The 23,968-nt window shown below is 44.4% G+C and overlaps 1 protein-coding gene across 2 annotated transcripts in view; it reads right to left on the bottom strand.

Annotated features, from left to right (window-relative positions):
• Positions 1–1,735: 1,735 nt before the first annotated feature.
• Positions 1,736–23,968, bottom strand: part of PPP6R3 (protein phosphatase 6, regulatory subunit 3) — a 168,427-nt gene continuing 146,194 nt past the window's right edge. The window contains exons 19-26 of one of the 2 annotated variants that reach the window (XM_011987057.1): positions 21,153–21,274; positions 16,774–16,927; positions 15,302–15,408; positions 13,779–13,929; positions 7,740–7,757; positions 7,344–7,463; positions 2,340–4,239; positions 1,736–2,095 (exon numbers count right to left, since the gene is read on the bottom strand). In XM_011987057.1, the coding sequence (XP_011842447.1) occupies positions 4,188–4,239; positions 7,344–7,463; positions 7,740–7,757; positions 13,779–13,929; positions 15,302–15,408; positions 16,774–16,927; positions 21,153–21,274 (724 nt within the window). In that variant the 3' untranslated portion in view covers positions 1,736–2,095; positions 2,340–4,187. The remainder of the gene's footprint in view (positions 2,096–2,339; positions 4,240–7,343; positions 7,464–7,739; positions 7,758–13,778; positions 13,930–15,301; positions 15,409–16,773; positions 16,928–21,152; positions 21,275–23,968) is intronic. The other variant, XM_011987058.1, reaches the window with a different exon arrangement.

Genomic DNA, 23,968 nt, shown 5'->3' with positions numbered 1-23,968 from the left:
TCATTACTATTTGGTGATGTCTTTTTCATGTGAACACTAATACATGGAAAATGGGATCTTTTTTGTGATTCTAACTTGCCCTCCCTAGGCAACGATGATGTTGAACAACTTTCCATGTTCTTATTGGACACTCACGTATACACAGGTCCCTGACTTAAGATGGTTCGATTTCAGGTTTTTGGACTTTACGATGGTGTGAAAGCATTAAGCACTCAGTAGAAGCCACTTTCTGAATTCCGATCTTTTCCTGGGCTGCTGATTGATGGCACGGTGCCCTCCTGCAGTACTGAGCGGTGGCAGGGAGTGGCAGTCATAGCCAGCCGTGCCATTGCGAGGGAAAGTGGCCGGCATGGATCGTAAGTCAGGGAACATCTGTGCCTTCTTCGTGAATATCTGTGTTCAAGTCTCTTGCTCATTTGTTAAATTGGGCTTTTCATCTTAATTTTGATTTGCCGTTTTCTCCCCTATATAGATCCGAGGTCTGAGTCCTCTGTCAGGACAAGTGTGATTTCTTGCGTGGCATTCCACTGCTTGCTTGTCGATTTTCAAGGGCAGAAAATTTTCATGTTGATGGAAGCCCAATTTCTTTCTTCTATGGTATGTGCTCTGCATCCGAAGCAGCCTTTGCCCATCCTACATTTTAGGTAAATTTTTCTTCTAAAAACTTCATTGTCTAAGCGCTCATGTTTGAATCTGTAAATCTATTTTGGATGAATCTTTGTGTATGACGTGCAGTAGGAATAAAGTTTCATTTCTTTCCATAAGAAGAGCCAGTTTTATTCACAGACACAGGTGGTGGCCAGATTGGCACGTGAGATGCAGCTGACCCTGGAAGCTAAAGGACAACGAAACCCATCTGATTAAGATGCTCAGCTTTTCTGATGGTAAAGGTTTTAAATAATAGGTGGGATTGAAGTGGAAATTTAGAAAAGCTAGCAGGTGACATTATGGGGTTAAATGAGTACAAGTTAGCTAACGTTTACTAAACATTTACCGAAGTAAAAAGCTATTCTAGTCTTTGAACTTGTTCCTACTGTTTCCCCACCTGACAGAAAAAGCTGAGACAAAGACCTGCCTAAGGTTACACCATCATGAGTGGCTGAGTTGGGCTGTGATGAGCCACCCGGCTGGAGAGCTCATGGCCTGGTTACACGATTGCCAGTGAGATGCCTATGGGCTCACGCATGTAGAGGTGTGTGCCCAGACAGCTCAGAGACAGACGCCTGCGGGCCCAGGCATGCAGAGGTGTATACTCAGTGCCGTGTGAGATGCCTGTGGGCCCAGGCACGCAGGAATGAGTGCGTGCCCAGAAAGCAAAAGGCTGTGCAGAGGACCTGCTAGGAGGTAATGGCTAGAGAACATGTTTTTAAGCAACTGGTGAAGGGAAAATGAAAAATAAGGAGATGTAATAAGCATCACATCTGAAGAATCATTATGGAGCACCTGAGTGTGACTTGGGCTGGAAGCCAAACAACATAGGTGGGGCACGCTGCACATAAAGTTAACCACCTGGAGGTCCAGAAGAACCCTTGGAACCGTCCCAAGACTGAGCACCAGTGTCAGGCACTGCCTCTTCTGGGCACCTGGGCTACTGCAGTGGGGAGGATGAGCCCCTGATCCCAGAGGCCACTCTCGCCCAGTGCAGTGCGGTCTTTCTCACACAGGACCCAGTGTAACACGGGACCTAATGGCAGGACACATCAACCCATTAAAAGCCCAAGCAAGGTGCAACAGATTTCTAGAAACAAAGAATCAGGCTTTATTTTTGTTATTTTGAATACAGGTACTGTATTGTAGACATCTGTTAGTCTCATAATTCAGTATGGCCGACACACAGAAATTAAAGTGGAAACAAAATGAGGGCACGCTCGCTCCTGTCCTTGGCTTGGCCCCTCCAACCTCCAAAAGAACTGTCCTCCCCATCATCACATCCTTTCCCTGCCACGAAAGACAAAACAAAATGCTGCCCCAAAGAAAAGTCCCAGAGGCTCCCTCACTAGCAGCCTGTGGGTGAAGCGAGACACTGTTACCTTGGGTGGGATGGAGAAGCCACCTGGTCCCTACCGCGGAGGCCACAGTGGGATGGAGAAGCCACCTGGTCCGAGGCCACAGTGGGATGGAGAAGCCACCTGGTCCCTACCGCGGAGGCCACGGTGGGATGGAGAAGCCACCTGGTCCATACCGCGGAGGCCACAGTGGGATGGAGAAGCCACCTGGTCCCTACCGCGGAGGCCACGGTGGGATGGAGAAGCCACCTGGTCCATACCGCGGAGGCCACGGTGGGATGGAGAAGCCACCTGGTCCATACCGCGGAGGCCACGGTGGGATGCAGAAGCCACCAGGTCCATACCACGGAGGCCATATGTGCCACCACTGGAGCCAAACCCTGGCCAGGGCTGGCAAAGCTTGCCACCAGGTGAGATCAGCGCATGTTATCTACCAGCAATTCCCAAAGTCCAATGCCACACAAGCCAGGCAGTCCTGAGGCAAGCAGGAGGAGCCCTGTCCTCTGGCAGTGCTGATTCCAGAGGAGGCCCGAGGACAGTCTCTTCAGAGAGGAGCTCACCCGGGAAAGTGGGTTCCTCAGGAGGCGTGCAAAGGTCAAGGGAGCCACTCTTGCCACCTGTCCCAGGGCTTACTGCTGACTCCACTGTCCTGTGAGTGCTGGAGTCTCTACACCACTTCAAATGAAAAAGGAAATCAGAAATAAGGCATTAGACGTTTGATTCTTTTATTTCCATATGCAATGTAATGTTTAGGCACGCTGCTTGGGATGCTATTTCTAAAAAAATTGTTGGCCATTTTTCAGAATATCCTTTTGGTTTTAAATACTGGTCAGGAAAAACAAATGATGTAAAAATACGTGAATAATTTTCTATTACAGAAATGAAAAACTGATTTGCATCTAAAAGTGCAAGAGGTGAAGTAATTTAACCCTTTCACCAGACGATATGGCAATATACAATATATTGCTTCAGCTGTTTGAGAAGGCTATGATGTATTTTTATATTGACATAGAAAATTATAAATTACATTGAATTAGTATCCATAATCACTATATATATACACAAACCAGTTCTAAAAAAATACACTGGTTTAAATTTATGAGTGAAAACCTCACAAGGTACAGTAAACAATTAGCATGCTTCGGTGCCAGATTTTGATTTCTACTTTTAAAATACTAGCCTGTAAAATGAACGCACTCTAATTCCATTAGCAGCACGAGCATTTTCAACTGACTTGCCTAATAGGATTTAGGTCTGTTAAATATGCAGATTGCTCTGAAATGTTCATTGGTGATGCTTGTTAACAAGGTAAATTTTGGTGAATGGGTTAAAAGGCAGATGAACTACCAAACGAAACAAAAAACAAAAACAAAAGCCAAAAAAAAAGAAAAAAAAAAAACAAAACCCCAAACACAAGCCATATACACTCCAAATAGTCTAGTGTTTCACTTGTAGGAATAATCATTTCAAGCAAACAAGACTTGAACAGAACATATGGCTTTACAATAACATCAATTTATCAACTATGATGTAGCAATAAATACTTAATCTCTACCAATAGACTTACATTTTTGATCCATTTTAAACAATACAGAAAACAATTACCAATCGAAAACTGGTTATAAAAAGAACACCAAATATTTCTTATTCAAAATCACTTTTGTAAGTTAGAACAACCAAAATAACACTTAGAGGGCATTTTCATTCTACAACTCCTTGCCAGCCTGGAAGAAAAATGAATTCATAATTTTGTACAAGGTGAAAAATGTATGAAAACCGCCTAATACTTTGGTCACACTAATAATTGTCAAATAGTTATGTTTCAAATACAATAGATCTGTGTATTCACTTTTATAAAACTATTCTTACAGCCATTTTAACTATAGTATTACTACTATTATTACATGGGTGGCAAGATCTTATTTCACAGGCTACCCATTATTTAGAACAATACAATATAAACATACGCAAAAATTCTTGGTATTTGTCAATGTGCAATATTTTTACACTTCTGAATTTCTCTGTACAATGTCTTAGAATCTAGAATATAAAGGTTGCTGGTCCTGATCCCTTGCAGAGTGAGTGCAGCAGTGACAGCTTGGTGGGCTCCAGCTGACCCCTCCAGAGCCCCTGAGTGGTGGCGGTCTGCAGTCCTCAGTCAGCAGCAGCAGACGTCACCCGTCATACAGGGCCATTCACTGAAGTGTCACCCGGTGCGCTTGGCTGGCCAGTCCTAGGGAGCAACAGACAGGCATCAGAGGTACTTGCGGCAGAAACACGAAAAACCAAACCCACTTCGCTGAGCTCCCCAAGGGCAGGGACCGCTTATTTTAATATTGTTTTGAACTCAATCGTTTTTAATAAAATGACATGTAAATGAATGGAGATAAAGCTCTAGAAAAATCTGAGTGGCATCTAAGCTTCATCACCAGGTGAGCAGGCATTTGGCAAGGGCTGCAGCAGAGCAAATGCTCTGGGAAAACCGCCCCACCGCGGCCTCGAGAAGCACAGGGAGAGACTAGGTCAGTGGGGTATGAAGTGTGGCTTCCAGAGCCTTCAGGAGCTATGTGCTCACCCCTCCTTCAAGAACGCTTTTATGTGACCCACACACTGGAATCCACATACTATTTCACTTGGAAACAGGATTCTGCTACTAGGAAAGGTGGGGGGCAGGGGGAGAAATGAAAGAAAAGGTTTGCGAATAAAACAAACTGCTGGGAAAAAAAAGGTCTCCGCTTGAAGAACATGTTCCCGCAAAGCAAATGTTAGGCTCAAAACTGGGAGGGAATAAGAGGTGGGACAGTAGATAACAAAGTGTCCAGGTTTCGCCTTCCTGCCAAAATTACAACTTGAATATATAATATATTCTGGAGGGCTTAACCAAAATTGTATCAAGCAGACTTGGGAAAGGGTGCTTAGGGCTGTAACTGGGATGCCCACAAGCACTTTTCCATTACCATTCACAATGTACAGCTAGAATGCTTTCCATGCCTTACACCTGCCGGTTCTACAGTCAGCCCAGAAGTCAGCTCTGCACACACAATCCACTCTGCTCACTTACATCTGATGGTGGCTCCGTGGATGAGAGACACAGGAACTGAGACTTCTGGAACCAGACATAGCCGGTGTATAACCTGCCTTCACTGAACAAACTGAATGAGCTTATAAGTAGATTTTTTAGCCCCTCTCAGTTCTGTTTTCTCCTCTGTAAAAAGGGAAAATAACCCTCTCACAGCCCACAAGGCTTCACTAGTGTACATATGGAATAAGGACATAATGTGCGCAGCGTGCTTAGCACACCGACAGGGCTTCACTAGTGTACATATGGAATAAGGACATAAATGCGCAGCGTGCTTAGCACACCGGAAGCACAAAGAACATGCTTGATAAAACAGTTGTGAAAAGTGAGATCATGTGGCACTGCAGATCTTTCCTAAGTGTGACAGTAAACGGTGCGCCTGCCAATCCAAGGAACTGCAGTGCATTATCTGGCTGGGACGGGAACCACACAGGGAAGACGGGTGAGCTTCTATCTCCCATGTTGTCATACGTCGCTTTAGAACATGTGCAATCTAGGACGCACTCTAGGTCTACCCTAATGCCTGCTCCAGTGTCACCTTCTCAGAGATCCTCTCCCCTGCACCCCAGCTCACATGGACCCCTGTCCCTTCTTCGTGGCTTCTTGGCTTCTTCATGAACGTGCCTCCAGTATGCCCCGAGATTACTGGGTGTCCGTGTGCTGCACTGGCCTAGACCAGTGGCCACCACACACAAATGTGTGTCAGATGGAAGAAGGACAGATGGACAAAGGCATGAACCCGAGTGATGCCCCTCTTCTTCCACTGGCTCACCCCAGTTTTTCCTCCAACCCTTGGCCCTGCAGGTTAGAGCAGGGCTCTTCAGAGCAGGCATTCCCAGCCACAGGAGAGCAAGTGGTTTCCCCTTACGCAAACGATGCTTCTGTGCTCTGGAAAGCCAAGGAAATGACTCCAGAGCTTTGGGTATCCTTATGACAGAAAAACTAAGAATATTCCCCTGAAGCAACTCCCCAAACTGGGATGGACCTGGACGATCTTGCCTCCTAGGCAGCCCTCAATATAAAGGAAATTTATAGGTAGAAATCAGAGCTGACACAATTGATTGGGAATTAGACCTATAAAGGACCATTAGAAAAATACATTGAAAACCCCAAGAAAAAAAGTGACTTGCCCAATCCTTAGAAGCAGAGTTGAGGTGACTTCCCAGTGCTAAAGGGCCAGCCTGCCTCTTCCCCTCAAAGCCTTCACTAGAGCCAACATGCTCAAACAGTTCTTAATTTGTTTTATAAGCAAAAAAAATATTTTTAATCACAAAAACAAATGCTTTATTTTGGCTACGATTTCCACAGGAAGAACACAAACAGTTTACTACACTGTGAATACAGGATTCTGAACCAACAAAGAGTGCTCCTTGCTGGTTCCCACTGGTTATGCTCTCACACAATGCCGGCAAGATTTTGGGGAGGATGGGGTGGGGGTGGGGGGTTAAAACTTCTCTGAAATAGCTTTAAAGGTCACTTTATTCCTTAGGGAAGGAATATACAATCTGAGCTACATGTGCTCACAGAAGTTAATTGTGGGAAGTGCTGAACAAAGCTTCCTGTGGACCAGGGGCGTGGCCTCATCTTTGGGCCATGCTCAGTCTTGCTAAGGGCCTGGCATGGGCTCCAGGCAGCTGAGGCTTAGACTGGCCCATCCCTTCAGACCACTGGCTCAGGCTAAGCAAAGAGTGACTAGAAACAAAACATCACATTCCAAGTGACACAGCTCTGAAAGTGGGCATTTCATACTTAAGATTACAGGGAGTCACTTAAGCACTAAGAATTATTTAGCTACATGTATGAAAGGGCCTCCAGCTAGTTCTCTTTGTGTCACACAGGCAGGACTGTGGGCAAACAGGCACTACGATCTGCTTGTGCCTGGCAGCTGCATGACTTTAGTGGGGCCACTGAGAACTCAAGTCCTGAAGGGGCTCAATGCTACCCTGAGCTCATTACCTCACCAACAAGGGCGAGGAGACCCCTCTGTTCAGACCCACTTCTAAAAGAGCAAGTGATGTTAAAGAGTCTCTAAAAACTGGTTTTCAGCTTCTGTGCTAAGGAGAGGAACTGCTGTTTCTAAGTTCTCAGTTCAGTTGGAATCAGCTCAGTAAGGACTGAGAAAACCCTGTCCTGCCAGGTCAGTGGCCGAAGACTTGAGCACAGCTGTAAACCACCCCTCTAGTCCCCTTCCAACTCCCAGGAAGTAACAGGCAAGGTCGGGGCAGGGCCAGGGTGGGTGTGAGGAGGCGGGTGGTTACCTCTGCTCGGGACTACTGCTGGGAGGTCGGGGCGCGGCACACTTTGCCTCTGCAGTCTCGGGGCTCTCCTCCGCGTCTTTACAAGCAGCATCTTGAGAGGTAGACAGTTTCCCTTCCTCACTGCAGTAAAGAGGATGACAGGCACATCAAACACCCTAGGGACCAGCACCTAGGCACCAGAGGATGAGGTCACATGCAGATGGCTCTGGAGTCATGACTGCCACAGAGGCAAAGCGTCCTGGGACCAAGCATGCGCAGGGTGCATGATCACAGGGACCACAGACAGTGACTGGGGAATCACAAAAGGAAAGGGTTGCACACAGGTGGGAACCAAAAGAGGGACAATGTAATGTGGCTGGCGTCTGATAAAGAATGGTCCCATAACACTGTACATACCGATAGGATTTCAACACTCTGAAGCCCAGTGTGCAAAACAGAAAAAGAAATGTACAAGAGTTTCAGAATACTCCTAGAAATGAGGAATTTGGGGGAATAATATGTCCACGACTGCACGTAAGCAAAACTGCAGACTCGGTGAAGGTGTCAAAGAACCTGTTTGAAGGAATGAGTCTTTAGTTAAAGCACTTTGCTTTTGGGGCGAAGCCCACCATTAAAGCAGCAAGACAGACCCCATCAGCTTGCTGGCTGGAAGTCTCAGTCACATGAGGAGGTCACCGTGATGACTGCATCAGATTTCACGGCTCCTCGAGTTGCCCTCGAACAATGTGTAAGAAGCACAAATGCCACGAGGGAGAAGTGGGGGCCAAGAGCTGACCCTAAGGGCACAGAGAATTTGGGGAAAACGAGACCCAGAAGGACTGTTTTTCCCCCTGAGATGGTTCTTGGTGGAGAAAGACACAAGAGACACTTTCCTCAGCTCTGTGGGCTAGAAATTTAGACTCTGCCTATTCAGTCTGTGAGTCTCCTTTTTACATCATTGAAATGGCACTAATAAGAGTGAAAGGTCAGTTAGAGGTTCCTTGTGGAAAGGTCCATCACTCAGAGCTGATTCTGTCCTGGATTTTGCTTATGAAAAACCTCATTAGGATGTTTTCTTGGGTCATTTCCAGATAGTTCCAAGCAATTCATAAGTAGGAAAATGAGTGAAAATCATATGATTCAGTGAACATCTGAATTAGCTGGTCCATTCTTAAGTTACTCTTCTTCATCCCCACTCTCCACTCCTTTCCCTTCAAAGCAACTAATGTGTTTCTAATTCTAATTCTTTAAAAAATATATAGTCATAACATATGTGTATTCTGAGTCACTAACTGGGATGGATTCAACCCTACATCTCATCGTATTTACCTCTTAATTCAGCCAGTTGGGGGGACCCACTGTCCCTGCTGACTGTGGCACAGCACCCGTGGCATGCACCTACCACACTGTGTGGCTTCTCCCAACCAAAGCTGCCCTCCACCTCCACACTTCCATGCAGGGTGTTGTGACGACCATCACTGTCCATGGCCCCGGCAGACCTGTCTGGGCATTTCTCAGTACTTGACACCCAGGAGTGGAGAGTTGTAGGCCATTTTTCTACCTACAAAGAACCCCGGGCTACTACCCAGAATGACTGTCCCGGTCTGTATTCCTCACCAGCAGGCCACCAGGGCCCCGCAGGCTGCAGCCCACCGCCACTCAGCATCATCCACCTTTAACTGCTGCTCACGTAAGAAGAGTATCAAGTGCTATATTGTTATTTATAATTCTCTGAGTTTTGAGCAATTTTTTTTTTAAGCTTTTAAGGTTTGTCTATAAACTGTTATCCTTTGCCAATTTTCTGATTTGGGTTTTCTTCTTCTTACTAGTTTATAGGAAGTCCTTGAATATTTAATGTCTCTTGTTGATTTAGCTACAACAGATTTTTTTTTTTTTAGTTTGCCATCAGCCTCTTAATTTTGTCTGCAGCATTTTATCAGCCAGAAATTCTTAACTTTAATATAATCTAACTAAACTCTTTGCATTATAGTTTCTGTTTTTGAAGGCTTTCTGTTTTTTTAAAGAAGTCCTGCCGAGGAAGGAGGCTCACTTGAAGCCAGGAGTTTGAGACCAGTCTGGGCCACAAAAATAAAAAAGTAAACAAACGAAAAAATTAAGCCAGGAGTGGTGGCACACACCTGTAGTTCCAGCTACTTGGGAGGCTGAGGTGGGAGGACTGCTTGAGCTCAGGAGTTGGAGGTTACAGTGAACTATGATTACACCACTGCATTCCAGCCTGGGCAACAGAGCGAGACCTCGTCTTCAAAAAAAAAAAATCTAGATTAGATACAGACTGACAGATGATAGATTAGATAGACAGACAGACAGATAGATGACAGACAGATGAAATAGATAGATACAGAAATCCCTTTCTGCCCACAGATTAAGAAGACATTCTCTATTTCTTTTATTAACCATTATGAGACTCTGGCCTCCGGCCACATCACTTAACCCTAGTGCCTAAGTTTCCTCACCTGGAAAGCAGGGATAATAATCCCAGTACCTATCTTATAGGGTGCCTAAGAATAATCCATGAGTTACCACACATGAAGTGTGTAGAGAGCAGGGCCTGGTGCACAGAAAGCACTGCATATGTTTTTCTTATTGTCTTTTAATCCAGCTGGAGCTGTTTTAGGATGTAGATTAGGGAGGATCTCCCCTGACTTTTCCTTTTGGTGAGCCAGCTCTTCCTCTCTCCCCGCCATTATTAATCCCTCTATTTCATCACACTGACACCTGGACCCGTTTGGACGCTAGTATCAAAACTGTTCCAATCACTGTGACTTTGCAGTGTGACTGAGTACCTGGCAGGGCAAGTCTCTTTTTCAGTCTTCCCTTTTGGTTACCTCTAAGCAATTTGGGAACCTTTATTTTTCCATATAAGTTTTAGAGTATTACGTTCCTTCTAAAAATCCAACTGAAATTTGGATTAAGACTGTGTTAAACACTAACTTCAAGATGGCAAATGTCTTTGCAGCACTAAGCTATGCCATGGTCTCCACTTGTCCAGATTTCTTCAAGTTTTCTCTATAGAGACTTGGGTTAAGATCATTCCTGAATAATTTATATTTTGATGTGTTTTGGAATAATACCTTGCTTTTTATTGCAGGTTCTGGTTGCTTACTATTGATGAAGAAAAAGACTACTAATTTTTAAAACTGATTTCTTACTCAATAGCTTTACTGAATTCTTATTAGTTACAAGTTTGCTACTGACTTGGTTGTAGGTAATCATTACCACCTGCAAAGAACAACAGTTTTATCACTTCCTCCTGATCTTTACCTATAACTCTATTTCCTTTTCCTTCCAGGACTGCCTAACACTGGCAGTGAAAATGGACATCCTTATTTGGTCTTTGTCTTAAAGTGAATGCATCTAAAATTTCCTCATTAGGGATAAGTTTTGCTGTAGCACTTTGATATTGGTATTTAACTTATACCAAGTTAATGAAATTCATGGCTGGGTGCGGTGGCTCATGTCTGTAATCCCAGCACTTTGGGAGGTGGAGGCAGGTGGATTGCTTGAGCTCAGGAGTTTGAGACCAGCCTGGGCAACATGGTGAAACCCCGTCACTACAAAAAAAACCTACAAAAATTTGCTGGGCATGGTGGCGTGTGCCTGTAGTCCTAGTCCTAGCTACTTGGGAGGTTGAGGTGGGAGGATGGCTTGAGACCAAGAGGCAGAGAATAAATTCACTTCTGTTACTGGTTTTCTCAGAGTTTTAATCATATATAGCTATGGAACCTTATTAAAAAAAAATCAAATGACTTTCTGTTTAATACCATATATGGAGATAAAACTGACAGATTTTTCTGACTTTGAGCCATCCTTGCCTTCCAGGATAAAACCCTAACTAATCATTATAAATTATTTTTAATACACTGTTGGATCCAGTCAGCAAATACCTTACACAGGATTTTTGCATTCAGTAGCCCGTAAGTGGCATGAACTGATCATTTTCTCTAATTATCTTCATCTGGTTTTGGAATTCAGATTTCACTGCCCTCATAAAATGAGCCAGGCAGGTTTTGTACTTTTTCTATTTTCTCTAACAACTGAAGACAGGAATTAGCAGACTGGTGAGCATGAAGCAGCATCCACTTACTACTGTAACCGACAGGCCCCATTTACTCTGGATTTGGTTTGCTCCTTGTTTTCCTCCACAGACAGCTGCTTGTTTGAATCCTTTGTTCATTTAAAAAAATCAGACTATCTCTTATTGATATTACGTTCTTTCTAATATCCTGGCTACTGGTTCTTTACTGGTTGTGGCTTGTCTTTTCATTTTATGTCTTCTGGGTTTTTAGAAATTAAAGTCAAACTTACCAATATTTTCCTTTATAGTTTGGCTTTTTACGGTTAAAAAATGCCTTACACCCAAACTGTAAAGATATTCTGTTTTGTTGTCTTCTAAAAGCTGTACAGTTCATGCTTTTCATATTTATGTTGAGACAAAACATCTAATTTTATTTTTCTACTTTGTGGATAATCACTATTTACTAGTCCACTCTTTCCTCACTGAATTATAATGGCATTCTAACATGTAACAAGCTCATGTAGTGGAGGGGGTCTCTTTGTAGAATTCTTTGCCAAAGCCACACCATCTCAGTAGCTTTACCAAGTTTTGCTTTTGTTTTTGTGTGAGACAGGGTCTCACTTTGTCTCCCAGGCTGGAGTGCAGTGTGGGACACGACTCACTGCAGCCTTGACCTCAGCAGCCCCAAGTAGCTGGGACCACAGGCACACACCACCACACTCAGCTAATTTTTGTATTTTTTGTAGAGACAGGGTTTTGCCATGTTGCCTAGGCTGGTCTCGAATTCCCGGGCTCAAGCAATCTGCCTGCCTAATCCTCCTAAAGTGCTGGGATTACAGGTGCAAGCCACCACACTCAGCCAGCTTTACTAAGTCTTGATATCTAATATGGTGAAGCCCCTCACTTTTTTTCTTTAAAATGTTTTTGGCTATTCGTGGCTCTCTTTGGTCTTCTTTATGACTATTACAATCAGTTTCTCAATTTCCATGAAAATCTCTATTGGGATTTTGATGGCAATTTCATTAATTGCACAGACTAACTTGTTCAGAAATTCTAAAGATATCCTCACATTGATAAACATGGTAAATCTTGATATTTATATTCAGGTCTTCAATATATTCAATGAGGTTTTAAACTGTTTTCCCATAAAGGTCATATTCCTAGTTATAGATAAGGTTTTACATTTTTATTAAAAACAAACAGGCACATATGGAATATCTTGTAGTGATTTGTAGGATGCAAGTGATTTTTGTAGATCTCCAGTAAACTTGCTAAACTTTTCTATTAATCTTTTTCTACAGATTCAATTGGAATTTTTATGTATAAATCATAGTCTATAAACAGCGACATTTATCTATTTATTTGGTATGCTGCATTTGCTAAGGCCACCAGCACAGTGCTGAAGACAAATAGCAACTGTAGGTCCCACTTTCTGGTTCTTGTCTTTAAAGGGAATACTTCTAATGCCTCACTGTGAAGAATCAAGTCTACTCTAGATTTTCTAGAGATACTTATCAGTTTCACCTGCTTGCTTTCTAGTCCTAGGCTGCAAAGAAAATCATGAACAGCTCTAATTTGTAATCAAATGCTTTTCTCATTCTGTCTGTGAATCACTCTGAATAATTTTTACCATGTACACATTGGTGTTTACATTGTCACACTGGAGCACATATCCTTGGTCATGACTTTAAAATACATTGCTATATATGGTTTGCGAGCTTTTAACTTAGAAGTTTAGAGAATCCACACTCATGTATGAAATCAGTCTCTACAATCAGTTTTCTTCTTTCGCTCCTTGTTATGTAGTGACTTCGTAAAAAGCTGGGAGGCATTTCTTCTTGTAATGACTGGAAGGGTCTCTAAGATGAGGACTAAAGCTCTAAGCGCAGGCTTAGCTGCAGTCCTGAAGTTTTGACAGACATTTTCCCCATTATTCTCGCAGTTTTAGGTTTTTAATTTCCATTACAATTCCTTTTTTTGAGTTTAGAAGGGAGGCTAATTTCTAAGTGTCACTTTTTTTTTTAAAGCTATCATTTTGCTACTGAATTTTCATGACTACATTATGTCCAGAGATAATCATCTGTGTGTTACTGAAACCAGTTTTCATGGGCCATGCTCTGTAGTTGCTACACAACCCAATTTCTATTGTGATTAAAGATTTATCAATTCTCATAGTTCTATCAAACTGCTAGATGTAAAATACAGTCTTCTGAACACATTTATGGGGGAAAAGACACTTGGGGCCTAAACTCGCCATCTTTTCATTAAGATTTATTGTGTTTAATGGAGACAGTAGAAAGACATCAAGCTAGTATCTGAACATTCATTTGAATCAAATTAAAAATTGTAATGTTTGAGGTTTCTGCCCCACCATCCTCCCAATAACCTGAAGCTGCCAGCAGGATCTCACCCCTGGTTACCTTTTGAAGACCGCAGTCTCTGTCTTGGCATCTACAGTGAGGCTGAGTGTTTCCTTCATGCCGCCATTCATCACTGTCTCAGTTACCTTGTCTGTACTTTCTGCATCCTCCTCTCCGTCAGAGCTGGCTTCCATGGCCACACTGCCTGGCACTGAAAAGAACACAGCTGATGGTCACACACAGTAAGTCTGAAAAGGAACTGGCACCCCACCACTGTACAAACCCATCTACCCAACGTGACATCTACTGCTCGAAGAAAACAAGAGGGAGATGGCTTCTGCCTGCTGTGCCTGGGCCACACTCTTGATAGGCATGGACTTCTTAAAGGTGCCCACTAAAGAGGGGTTTCATGGGTTTTCTTTACTAGAGACTAGCAAGTCCCCTACATCCCTCCCAGCTCAGCATCCACCTCCATACACAGCTTCTCCCAGCAGACACTTGTGCCCCTAACTGTTCCAGTCTGGGGCACAGCAGGCAGTTACACATTCTACCCTCTACTCGCTTGTTCTCCTCAGTTGGGCTCTATTTGCTTTTCTTTGTTTTAAAAATTACTTTCTTGTGGTGTTGCTGGTGGCTCATTTCCTTGTTCTCTAATAGGAAGCCACATAGGTGATAAGCCTGGCCGAGGTGAGGCTTCCTGGATTCAAACATCGACATCACCACTTCCTAGCTGTAGACTACTTGGACGAGGAACCTCGTCTATAACCTGAGTTTCCTTATCCAGAAAAGGGGGATCAGTGCACCCACTTACAGAACCACTGAGGAATAAAATGTGGGAATCTGTATCAAATGTCCAGGAGAATGACGAAACCGGCATTAGTTAATGGTTTTATTCCTTTCCCTGGCCCCAGGGAAGGAGGGTTCTCACACCCTCTACCTGCACCTCATTTCTTTTTCTAAGAACTCACTCCTTGCGCCCACCTCAAGATTCGTGCCCTCCACATCCTTTCAGTTCCCATCACACTCCCTTTGCTAGCATCCCCCTCCTCCCAAAGCCCTGTCCATCAAGGTGAAAACAGTTCAGAGCCAGCGCAAGGAACACATGTGACTAGGCAGAGTAACAGGAAAACCCACTGGAACTTTAGAGATTCCCAGGACTATTCAATCTGCTTACAGTGGTGAAGTGAAAATAAACAGTCCCATAGCTCTAAACAAACCCAGATACACCCACATGTTTGAGCAAAGCAAACTCCAAGGAACAACTACACACAGGCTTGGCTGCACACGTCTAATTCCAGTTTTATTCACCCTGGGTACTATGGGCTCAGGCCTTCTTCCCTCTAGACCCCAGTTTCCTAATCTGCATGCTGCATGCCTGGTAACTTAGAGCCCTTACTCTTTCCAGAGTCAGCATGCTGTGCGTCTAGAAGGGCAGGCACAATTTCTTTCATCAGCTGCCCTGTGGACATCAGACCTACCATCTCACTTCCTTGGCTCCACTGGCCCCTGAGCCTGAGAGTCAGGTCTGGTTTGGCAAAGCAGCCATGTGACCCTGCCGTGTGCCCAGGCCTCTCTGCACGCACCTTCTGGCTGCGCTGCCAGAGCAGCCACACTGGGAGTCAGAGGGTCCATAGGTTCAGTGCTGGTTTCCATTTCCACTGGAGAATTACTCCTTAAAGAATCTTTTGTGCTTTCAAAAAAGAGAGACAATTCAGGTATTAGCAGCAGGGAGTGATCCTCAGTTACCCCATGATTCACAATAAGCCTTTACAAATAAGTTTCTGTTAGGAGACATTAGTATCTGTGTGAGAGTCACTGGGTTACCAACTCCAACGACACATGGATCTAAGTGCCATTAGCTGTTTGAAAGGGCAGATGAGTATGGGCAGGGAAATGTTCTGTTAAGCCAGCAGGGCAGTAAGACATGGACTTTGTAGAGCATTCTAGACAGGCTCATCATGTCCCAACCTCTCATCCCACCATAATCACTAGGAGTCTCCCAGAGCTTGAACAGCAAAGACATACATCGTACAATGGCAACTGTATTTATTGCGTTGACTGGTTTTACAAAAACCTTTATTTATTTTGAGCCACACTGCCTGGGAGAGACTGGCCCTCTTAATGATATTTGTTGTTGGAATTGTGGAAACATAGTAAAAAACATCAAACGCCTGAGCAGTAAGGGGTGGTGGCGAGGGAGATCATTACACTTCCTCTTTTATCCCTCACTCCCACAAACTCAAGACACGTGCACACAGAGGGTAAAGAGAAGCAAGCTGCTTCAATCACACCCTCAGGTAACCAAAGGCTCTTATCCTCGGGTTATAAACAGACCAAAAAAAGGAGGAGGTGAAATGTATGTCCTGGACTGAAAAGCAGGGTAGACGAAATAACTCATTATTTTGGAGACATTTTTCACAAATCTCACTTGTACCTCTGAGCAGTAACTTAATGCTATTAACTACGGTTACTACAAAGCAACATGGGTTTCAGCCTATTTTTTGGTTTGTCTAAGACAGTAACTGTCAGCCCAAAACAGTTTTTCTTCCTATCTTCTGAGTTACCGATTGGGAGCCCTTAATTTACAGCACTGAACTAGCTGCAAGTGAACTATAGGTTCATATTATCTACTGAATTCAAGATCCACTTTGCGTTTTCTTGCCACACCCCACACAGAAGTGCTGTGCCTGTCAGGATTTCTTAGCTTCACCTCATTCCTGTTCTCAATTCTGCCCTGACAGCTCTGTGAAGCCAGAAAAGCCCATGGAGATTCATCTTCTGCTGTATCCTGCTAATTTCCTGGGACTGCATCCTCCCAAGCTACTTTGTTCAAGAACTACTCCCATTTCCAATTAATCAGGAGGAAAGGAAAGGAAGATGGTGACTGTGTTTCTTACAACACAGAGCTGTGTCAGTATGCTAATGTTTAATCTTTTTGAGGACAGTATATTCAACCTGGAAGTCAGTCAAGGTGAAGAACACACATTAATAGCAAACACCTGACCATTCCCAACTCGCCCGTGGAAGGGTGTAGAGACAGCACACGTTCACTCACCTCAGGGAAGACGTGAACTCTGAAAAAGAAGCCCAGCCTGTCTCTTTTGTTGGCATTGGCTCCTCTGTGCTCCAGACGTCAGATCCCACAGAGTCCAGTGGAGCACCGTGGGTAGTTTCCATTGGGACATCAAAGTTAGCTGACCAGCTGGGTGCTAAAAAGAGGGGAGAGATTTTATTTGGAAAACGCTTTAGTTGTTTCATGTCCCACAAGGTATTTATCAAAAACACATTAGCAAAAGAGACTGGAGCTGTGGGAGAAAGACACTCTCACCAGTGAGGGCGGGGTGGGCACTCTAGCAATGCCCCCACATTCTCAAACCTCCCATGTCTCTTTTTTTTTTTTTTGAGACCAAGTCTTTCTATCGCCCAGGCTAGAATGCAGTGGCGCAATCTCTGCTCAGTGCAAGCTCCACCTCCCAGGTTCACACCATTCTCCTGCCTCAGCCTCCTGAGTAGCTGGGACTATAGGTGCCTGCTACCACGTCCGGCTAATTTTTTTGTATTTTTAGTAGAGACAGGGTTTCACTGTGTGAGCCGGGATGGTCTTGATCTCCTGACCTCGTGATCCGCCCACCTCGGCCTCCCAAAGTGCTGGGATTATAGGCGTGAGCCACCGCGGCCGGCCTCAAACCTCCCATTTCTAACAACTGTTCCAAAAGAAATACTACACAGAGATTCAAAGCTACGTACACAAAGAGGGATTAACGTTAATTTCTTAGTTTTGACAAATGTACCACGGCTATATTCAAACTGGGGGAAGCTAAGTGAAGGATATATGGGGACTTACTATCTTGGCAATGTTTCTATAAATCTAAATTATTCAAAAGTAAAAAGGTTATTTTTCTAAAAAAAGAACATGTTGGTTATTCAACTCCAATAAGCTAGAAACAACCTTATTGCTTCCCAGTCCAGGTCTGGCCGCCCTTGGCGCACTCTGCGGGCTCACTGCAGTGCGTTACAGTTAGGCTTCCTAAGTCCTACAGAACCAGGTCTGGCCTCACGCTGAAGCGGCAGGACTTGCTTGGGCACACTTGCAGTCTGTGGGGCTCTTCGTGTTATGCTGCCTGCTGGCCAAGTTTGGGTCTAATCTGCAGGTCTCTCTTTAAATGTCACCTCCTCAGACATGTGTCTCTTCTGATGAAGTCAGGTCCCTGTGGATCTGCTCTAACTGCACACCATGCTTTTCCTTCAGAGTGCTGAATCCTCAATTCCTTGCTGGGGACAAGCCGGATATGGGAACCACTGCATTCCATCAGGGATATTATCATAATTAGGAATCTCCAGGTTGCAAGAAGGAATGCTAGGGAACCTGGTATAAGTGATGTAAGGGCTTATCCCAGACACAACTGACTAAGAAGTACCTGTGTAGAATAGAAATGTTCTGATTTTAAAGACAGGCTTGACTGTGACTTTGAGCAAGGTATTTGACTTCATCTGTTTGATTTCATAATGACTATTCACTTGGCAAAAATCAAAGGAAGGCCTGCATAGAGTAGGTATTTAATTAGGGTGCGCTCCATGCTTCTTGCCCACTTACCTGTATGAGTGTCGTAGGGCTCCACTGACACTAAGAAGGAATAAATGCTTGAACGTTTGAAAATCTCACCTGAAACCTCCGAAAAGTCAACTTGACAGATATTTGTGCCTGCCCACCGTATGCAAAGCTCTGGAACCATTCCACCTGAGTTCCACTCTACAACTAAATTATATTACATACAAATGACTTTTCTGTTGTTATCTCTTTGATAATCTCTTTGAGGAGATTAGCTCCTCAGAGTCCATGTTAACATTTTAAACCATTCTGAACGTCCACAAAACCTCCAAAAGAAGCCACAGAGACTGGTGAAATGGCAGAGGCTCTCTGGGGCAGCCCTGTAGCCCTGAAGCCCTGAGAGAGAATCTTCCCCAACCCTACCCACTTGTGCCTCCAGAGATCTGAAGATGCAAAAGCAGTCTTTCCCAAGGAGCAGAGAAGCAGGAGGCCTGGTTCCCGGCCAATTTAACCCCAGGAGGTAGGCAAACTCGAACCTCATCCAGGGTGCTCACTTCCTCCCTCCTTATTCCTACACCCAGGCCCACAATCACAGCAGCAGCGGCACACAATCCAGCCACGTGTTTGTTTACCTCCCTGTCATTTAACCATACCCAGCCTGCTAAAAGAACCAAATACTCCAGAACGTCATTCAGCCTTCAAACAGAAGGAAATCCTGTATACACCACAGCAGGGATGAACTCTGAAGACATTATGCAAAATAAAACAAGCCAGTCACAAAGACAAATACTGTATGATTCCATTTATATGAGAGCCCTAGACTAGACAACCCCAGAGAAACAGAAAGTAGAACGGAGGCTGCTAGGGACTGGGGAAGTAGAAATGAGGAACTGTTTAATGGGTACAGAGTTTTAGTTCAAGACGAAAAAGTTTTAAAGATCCGTTACACAACAGTGTGACTATACTACTGAACTGTACTTTTTTGTTTTTCCCCAGACGGTGTCTCGCTGTTGCCCAGGCTGGAGTGCATAGCACGATCTTGGCTCACTGCAACCTCCACCTCCTGAGCTCAAGCGATTCTCCTGCTTCAGCCTCCCGAGTAGCTGGGACTATGGGTGTTTGCCACCATGTCCAACTTTTTTTTAATTTAATTTTTATTTTTAGTAGAGACAGGGTTTCACCCTGTTGGCCAGGGTGGTCTCAAATTCCTGGCCTTAAGTGATCCGCCGAACTTGGCCTCCAGAAAGTGCTGGGATTACAGGCCTGAGCCACTGCACCCAGCCTTGAACTGTACATTAAACAACAACAACAACAACAACAACAACAAAACACCCTACAGATGCCAGAGCCAACAGATCAGGGCATCTACCCTGTCTCCTCCTCACACCTCCCTGCTGCCTGGAGCCCATCTCGCAGTTCTCATTATTTCTCATGTGTAACAACAATCCGATGTCTTCATGGTTCTCCTGTCTCTACTATGCGCTTTCTTGTCCATTTTTTTACTGTTGCCGTGAGTGTCTTGAAACAGATCCAATAATGATCTTCTTAGTCAAATCCTCAGGGGCTCCCTACAACCTTCAGAATACAACTCTTGATCTGGCCTCTGGCCTTAGTTCCTGCCACCTCATCCCCGAGCCATGTGAAACAGCACGTTCTGGGCATTCCGATTAGTTGTTTTCTCTCTCGCAAGGGCAAATCCCTACGAGTCCTTCGGCCTCACACCCACCTGCCTCTACGAAGATGCCTAATGGAAGGCTCCCCTCTTCTAGCACCCTGTCCCCATTCCCCTGCGCTGCCCATCTGCTTCCCCAGCCGACCCTAAGCCCCTGGAGGCAGAGTCTGTGACCCATTCGCAGTTACAGGCCTAGCACCTGGCATACAGTAGGAACTTGACAAAGGCATGTTGACTGAAACTGAATTTTATCCCTCACTCCCACAAACTCAGAGACGTGCACACAGAGGGTAAAGAGAAGCAAGCTGCTTCAATCACACCCTCAAGTAACCAAAGGCTTTTATCCTCGGGTTATAAACAGACCAAAAAAAGGAGAAAAGTCCACTTCCTCCTCCTGAGGGTGGGCTGGAAAAGGGGCAGCAGAAAGAAGCTCTCTCTTCTCCCATCCCCAGTTTCCTTATCTGCAATATGTGGCAGTTTGCTGGATGACTGATATGGTCCCATCTAGCTCTGAAGTCACCACAAGGTCCACCCTAGCTAGGCTTCAGCCTCTCGGACTGAACACAAAAAAGGCCTTGCGGGGCAATCAGAGACTGCCCAGGCTTGGGGCAAGCCTCGCTATCGGCCCATAAGGCTCCTTCATGTGAACGTTTGTTTACCAAACCTTTAGAAGTTTTTAAAGTATTTTTAAAAGGCCAGCTAACTCAAGTCTTCCTAGCAAGAAGCAGGGCATAAGCAAGCACTCAGCTGGACAAGTTTCAAGGCTGTAAGCTTCTGAAATCAACTACGAACGCACTGAAATGCTGGTTAAGCTAAGGCTGCGTCCCCTGGCTGATTCCACTCACGAACCCACACAACACAACCACGTCCTCCTCTTCCCACCAACGCAGGGTCTTTTCCTTCTGCAAGAGCACAAGGACAACACAGCCAGGAGGCTGACCTAGCAGCGGGCTCTGTCCTCCAGCCAGACCCACACAGCTGACGTTCACTGCCTACCAGGAAGAGGTACCTTAGCCACAAATGCATGCTGTGCTCCTTCCCTGAAGCTGTCTCTGAAACTTAAAACCTCCAAGAGGAATTCACTTGACAACACGTTTCAACCCAACCACTCCTTCAGAAACCATCTCAGATGCTATGAACTGCTCCTTTGCCAAATGTTCACAGTACCTAATTCCAAGACAGGGCAGCTGATGTGAAGAATGAAACCACTTACGTTCACTCAGATCCACCTCCATTTTATCCTCCATGTTAGCACTGCTGGATTCAAACAAGTCTTGCTTTGCTCCATCTTCTTCTTCAGAGTCTGTACTTTCCTCACTGTCTGTACTCCCCGAGCTAAGAAAAAAAAAAGACCAAAGTATTTAACGTTGCTTATCAGCCACCAGCTAAATCCAGAAAATTCTAAGTCACCCAGCAACAAAAGATCCTGTGGTGCTTCAGCAGGATCACATCTGCCTGAGCACCACGTGGTCAGGACGCCCGGGAAGACTCAGCTTTGTGTACATGCTGCCCAACCTCACACTAAGCCTCCACCACAGGAGCACGTGGGCTCTACTTCAAGTGGAGGCCACAATCTAAGAACCACCTTCTCGCAGGGGTGGAGATGTCCATTTCACTGTGGTGTTCATTTATACTTTCCTAATGACCAAGGAGGTTGAGCATCTTTTTAAATGCTTATTTGCCATCCTATATCTTCTTGTCTTTTCACACTTTTGTGCTTTTTAAAAACTGGATTGTCTTTTTCTTGAGTAAAGAGATTTCTTAACTCTACACACAAGTCTTTTACCTAACGTGTCATTTGCAAACGTTTTCTCCCAGTGTGGTTTATTGTTTCATTCTATTGTGTCATTTGAAGAGTGAAAATGTTAAATTTTGATGACGTTCAGCTTACTAACATTATTCTTTTATGGATGGGCGTGGTGGCTCAGGCCTGTAATCTCAGCACTTTGGGAAGCTGAAGCGGGCAGACCACCTGAGGTCAGGAGTTCGAGACCAGCCTGGCCAACATGGCGAAACCCCATCTCTACTAAAAATACAAAAATTAGCCGGGTGTGGTGGCGGGTACCTGTAATCCCAGATACTCCAGAGGCTGAGGCAAGAGAATCACTTGAACCCGGGAGGCAGAGGTTGCAGTAAGCTGAGATTATGCCACTGCACTCCAGCCTGGACAATAAGAGCGAAACTCCGTCTCAAAAAAAAAAAAAAAAAAATTATTTTTATGTATTGTGCTTTTGGTGATACATCTAAGAAATCTTTGCTTAACTCAAGGTCACAATGATTTTCTAAGTTTTCTTGTAGAAGTTTTATAGTTTAATGTTTCACATTTGGGTCTAAGATCCATTTTGAGTTAATGTATTATAGTAAGAGGTATGGATCAGTTCACTTGTTTTAATATGGATGCCTGATTGTTCCACACCATTTGTTGAAAAGACTATCCTTTCTCCACTGAATCGCCTTTCGCCTCTATCAAGAGTCAGTTGTCCACATATGTATAAGCCTGTATTTATGGGCTCTCTATTCTGTTCCACTGATCTATGCCCTACCTTCTTGCCCATACCATACTGTTTTAACTATTGAATTTTAAAATAAGGTAGTGTTTCTCCTCCAATTTTGTTGTTCTCTATAAGAGTCGTTTTGGCTATTCTAGATCCTTTTCATTTCCATATGAATTTAAGCAGCAGCTTGTTAATAGCTACAAAAAAGGCTGGAAGGATTTTGTTTGTGTTGAATCTATAGATTCAACCTGGGGAGAGCTGGCAGCTTAGTATTACAATATTGTGTCTTCCTACTTACAAACATTTACCAAGTTGTCTTTATCTCAGAGCTATGCTTTAGGCTTTTCAGCATACAAGTCTTGGACATCCTTTGTCAGATCTGTCCCTACATATTTAAATTTTTTCCCTTTTTAAAAAAATAGAGATGGGTTCTCCCTATGTTCCTTGAGCTGGTCTCGAACTCCTGGGCTCAAGAGATCCTCCTGCCTTGGCCTCCAAAAGTGCTGGGATTGTAGGCAGGAGCCACCTGCCCAGTCATGTTTAATACAGTTAATAGTGTTGGTGCTACTATGAATAGTATTATTTAGTAGTTTCTTTCTCTCTCTCTCCCCCTTTTTTAAGAGATGGGGGTCTATATTGCTTAGGCTAGAATGCAGTGACTATTTACAGGTGTGATCATAGCGTGCTGCAGTCTCAAACTCCTGGGTTCAAGGGATCCTCCTGCCTCAGCCTCCCGAGCCGCTGGGACTACTGACATGCACCACTATGCTCGGCTTGTTTATCAGTTTCAACTGTTCGTTGCAGTATGAAGACGGAAAATTATATTGCTCTTGTATCATGCAGCTTTGCTAAAGTCATTTTAATTGTTCTAGTAGTCTTTCTGTAGATTCCGGCATCTTTTTTTTTTTTTCCAGACAGAGTCTTGCTCTGTCGCCCAGCCGGATCACCTGAGGTCAGGAGTTTGAGACCAGTCTGGCCAACGTGGTAAAACCCTGTCTCTACTAAAAATACAAAAATTAGCCAGGTCTGGTGGTGGGCGCCTGTAATCCCAGCTACTTGGGAGGCTGAGGCAGGAGAATCACTGGAACCCGGGAGGTGGAGGTTGCAGCGTGCCAAGATCACACCACTGCACTCCAGCCTGGGTGACAGAGCGAGACCCCGTCTCAAAAAAAAAAAAAAAAATGCTGGGGGATTTACCAAAAGTCTTTATGTTACTGATTACTAATTTCATTCCATTTTGGTCAGAAAATGACTTGAACCCTTTAAAATCTGAGACTTGCTTTATGGTCTATCTTGGTAAATATTTCACACACTTGAATGTACATTCTGTGGTTGTTGGGCAGGATTCTTTATAAACGTGCAAGGAGGACAAGTTAGTTGATGGTGGTGTTCAAGTGCTCCACAGCCTTACTGATTTGTACCTACCATTTCATCAGTTACTGAGAGAGGGGTGTTAAAATATTGGCTATCATTGTGGACTGCTCTACTTCTCTTTACAGCTCTACCAGTTTTTCCTCTGTGTATCCTGAAGCTC

Source organism: Mandrillus leucophaeus, unplaced genomic scaffold, assembly GCF_000951045.1.
Source record: "Mandrillus leucophaeus isolate KB7577 unplaced genomic scaffold, Mleu.le_1.0 Scaffold30, whole genome shotgun sequence".
NCBI classification, from domain to species: Eukaryota; Metazoa; Chordata; class Mammalia; order Primates; family Cercopithecidae; genus Mandrillus; species Mandrillus leucophaeus.
Note: the sequence above shows the minus strand (reverse complement) of the source record. Positions and strands in the feature narration are given on the sequence as shown.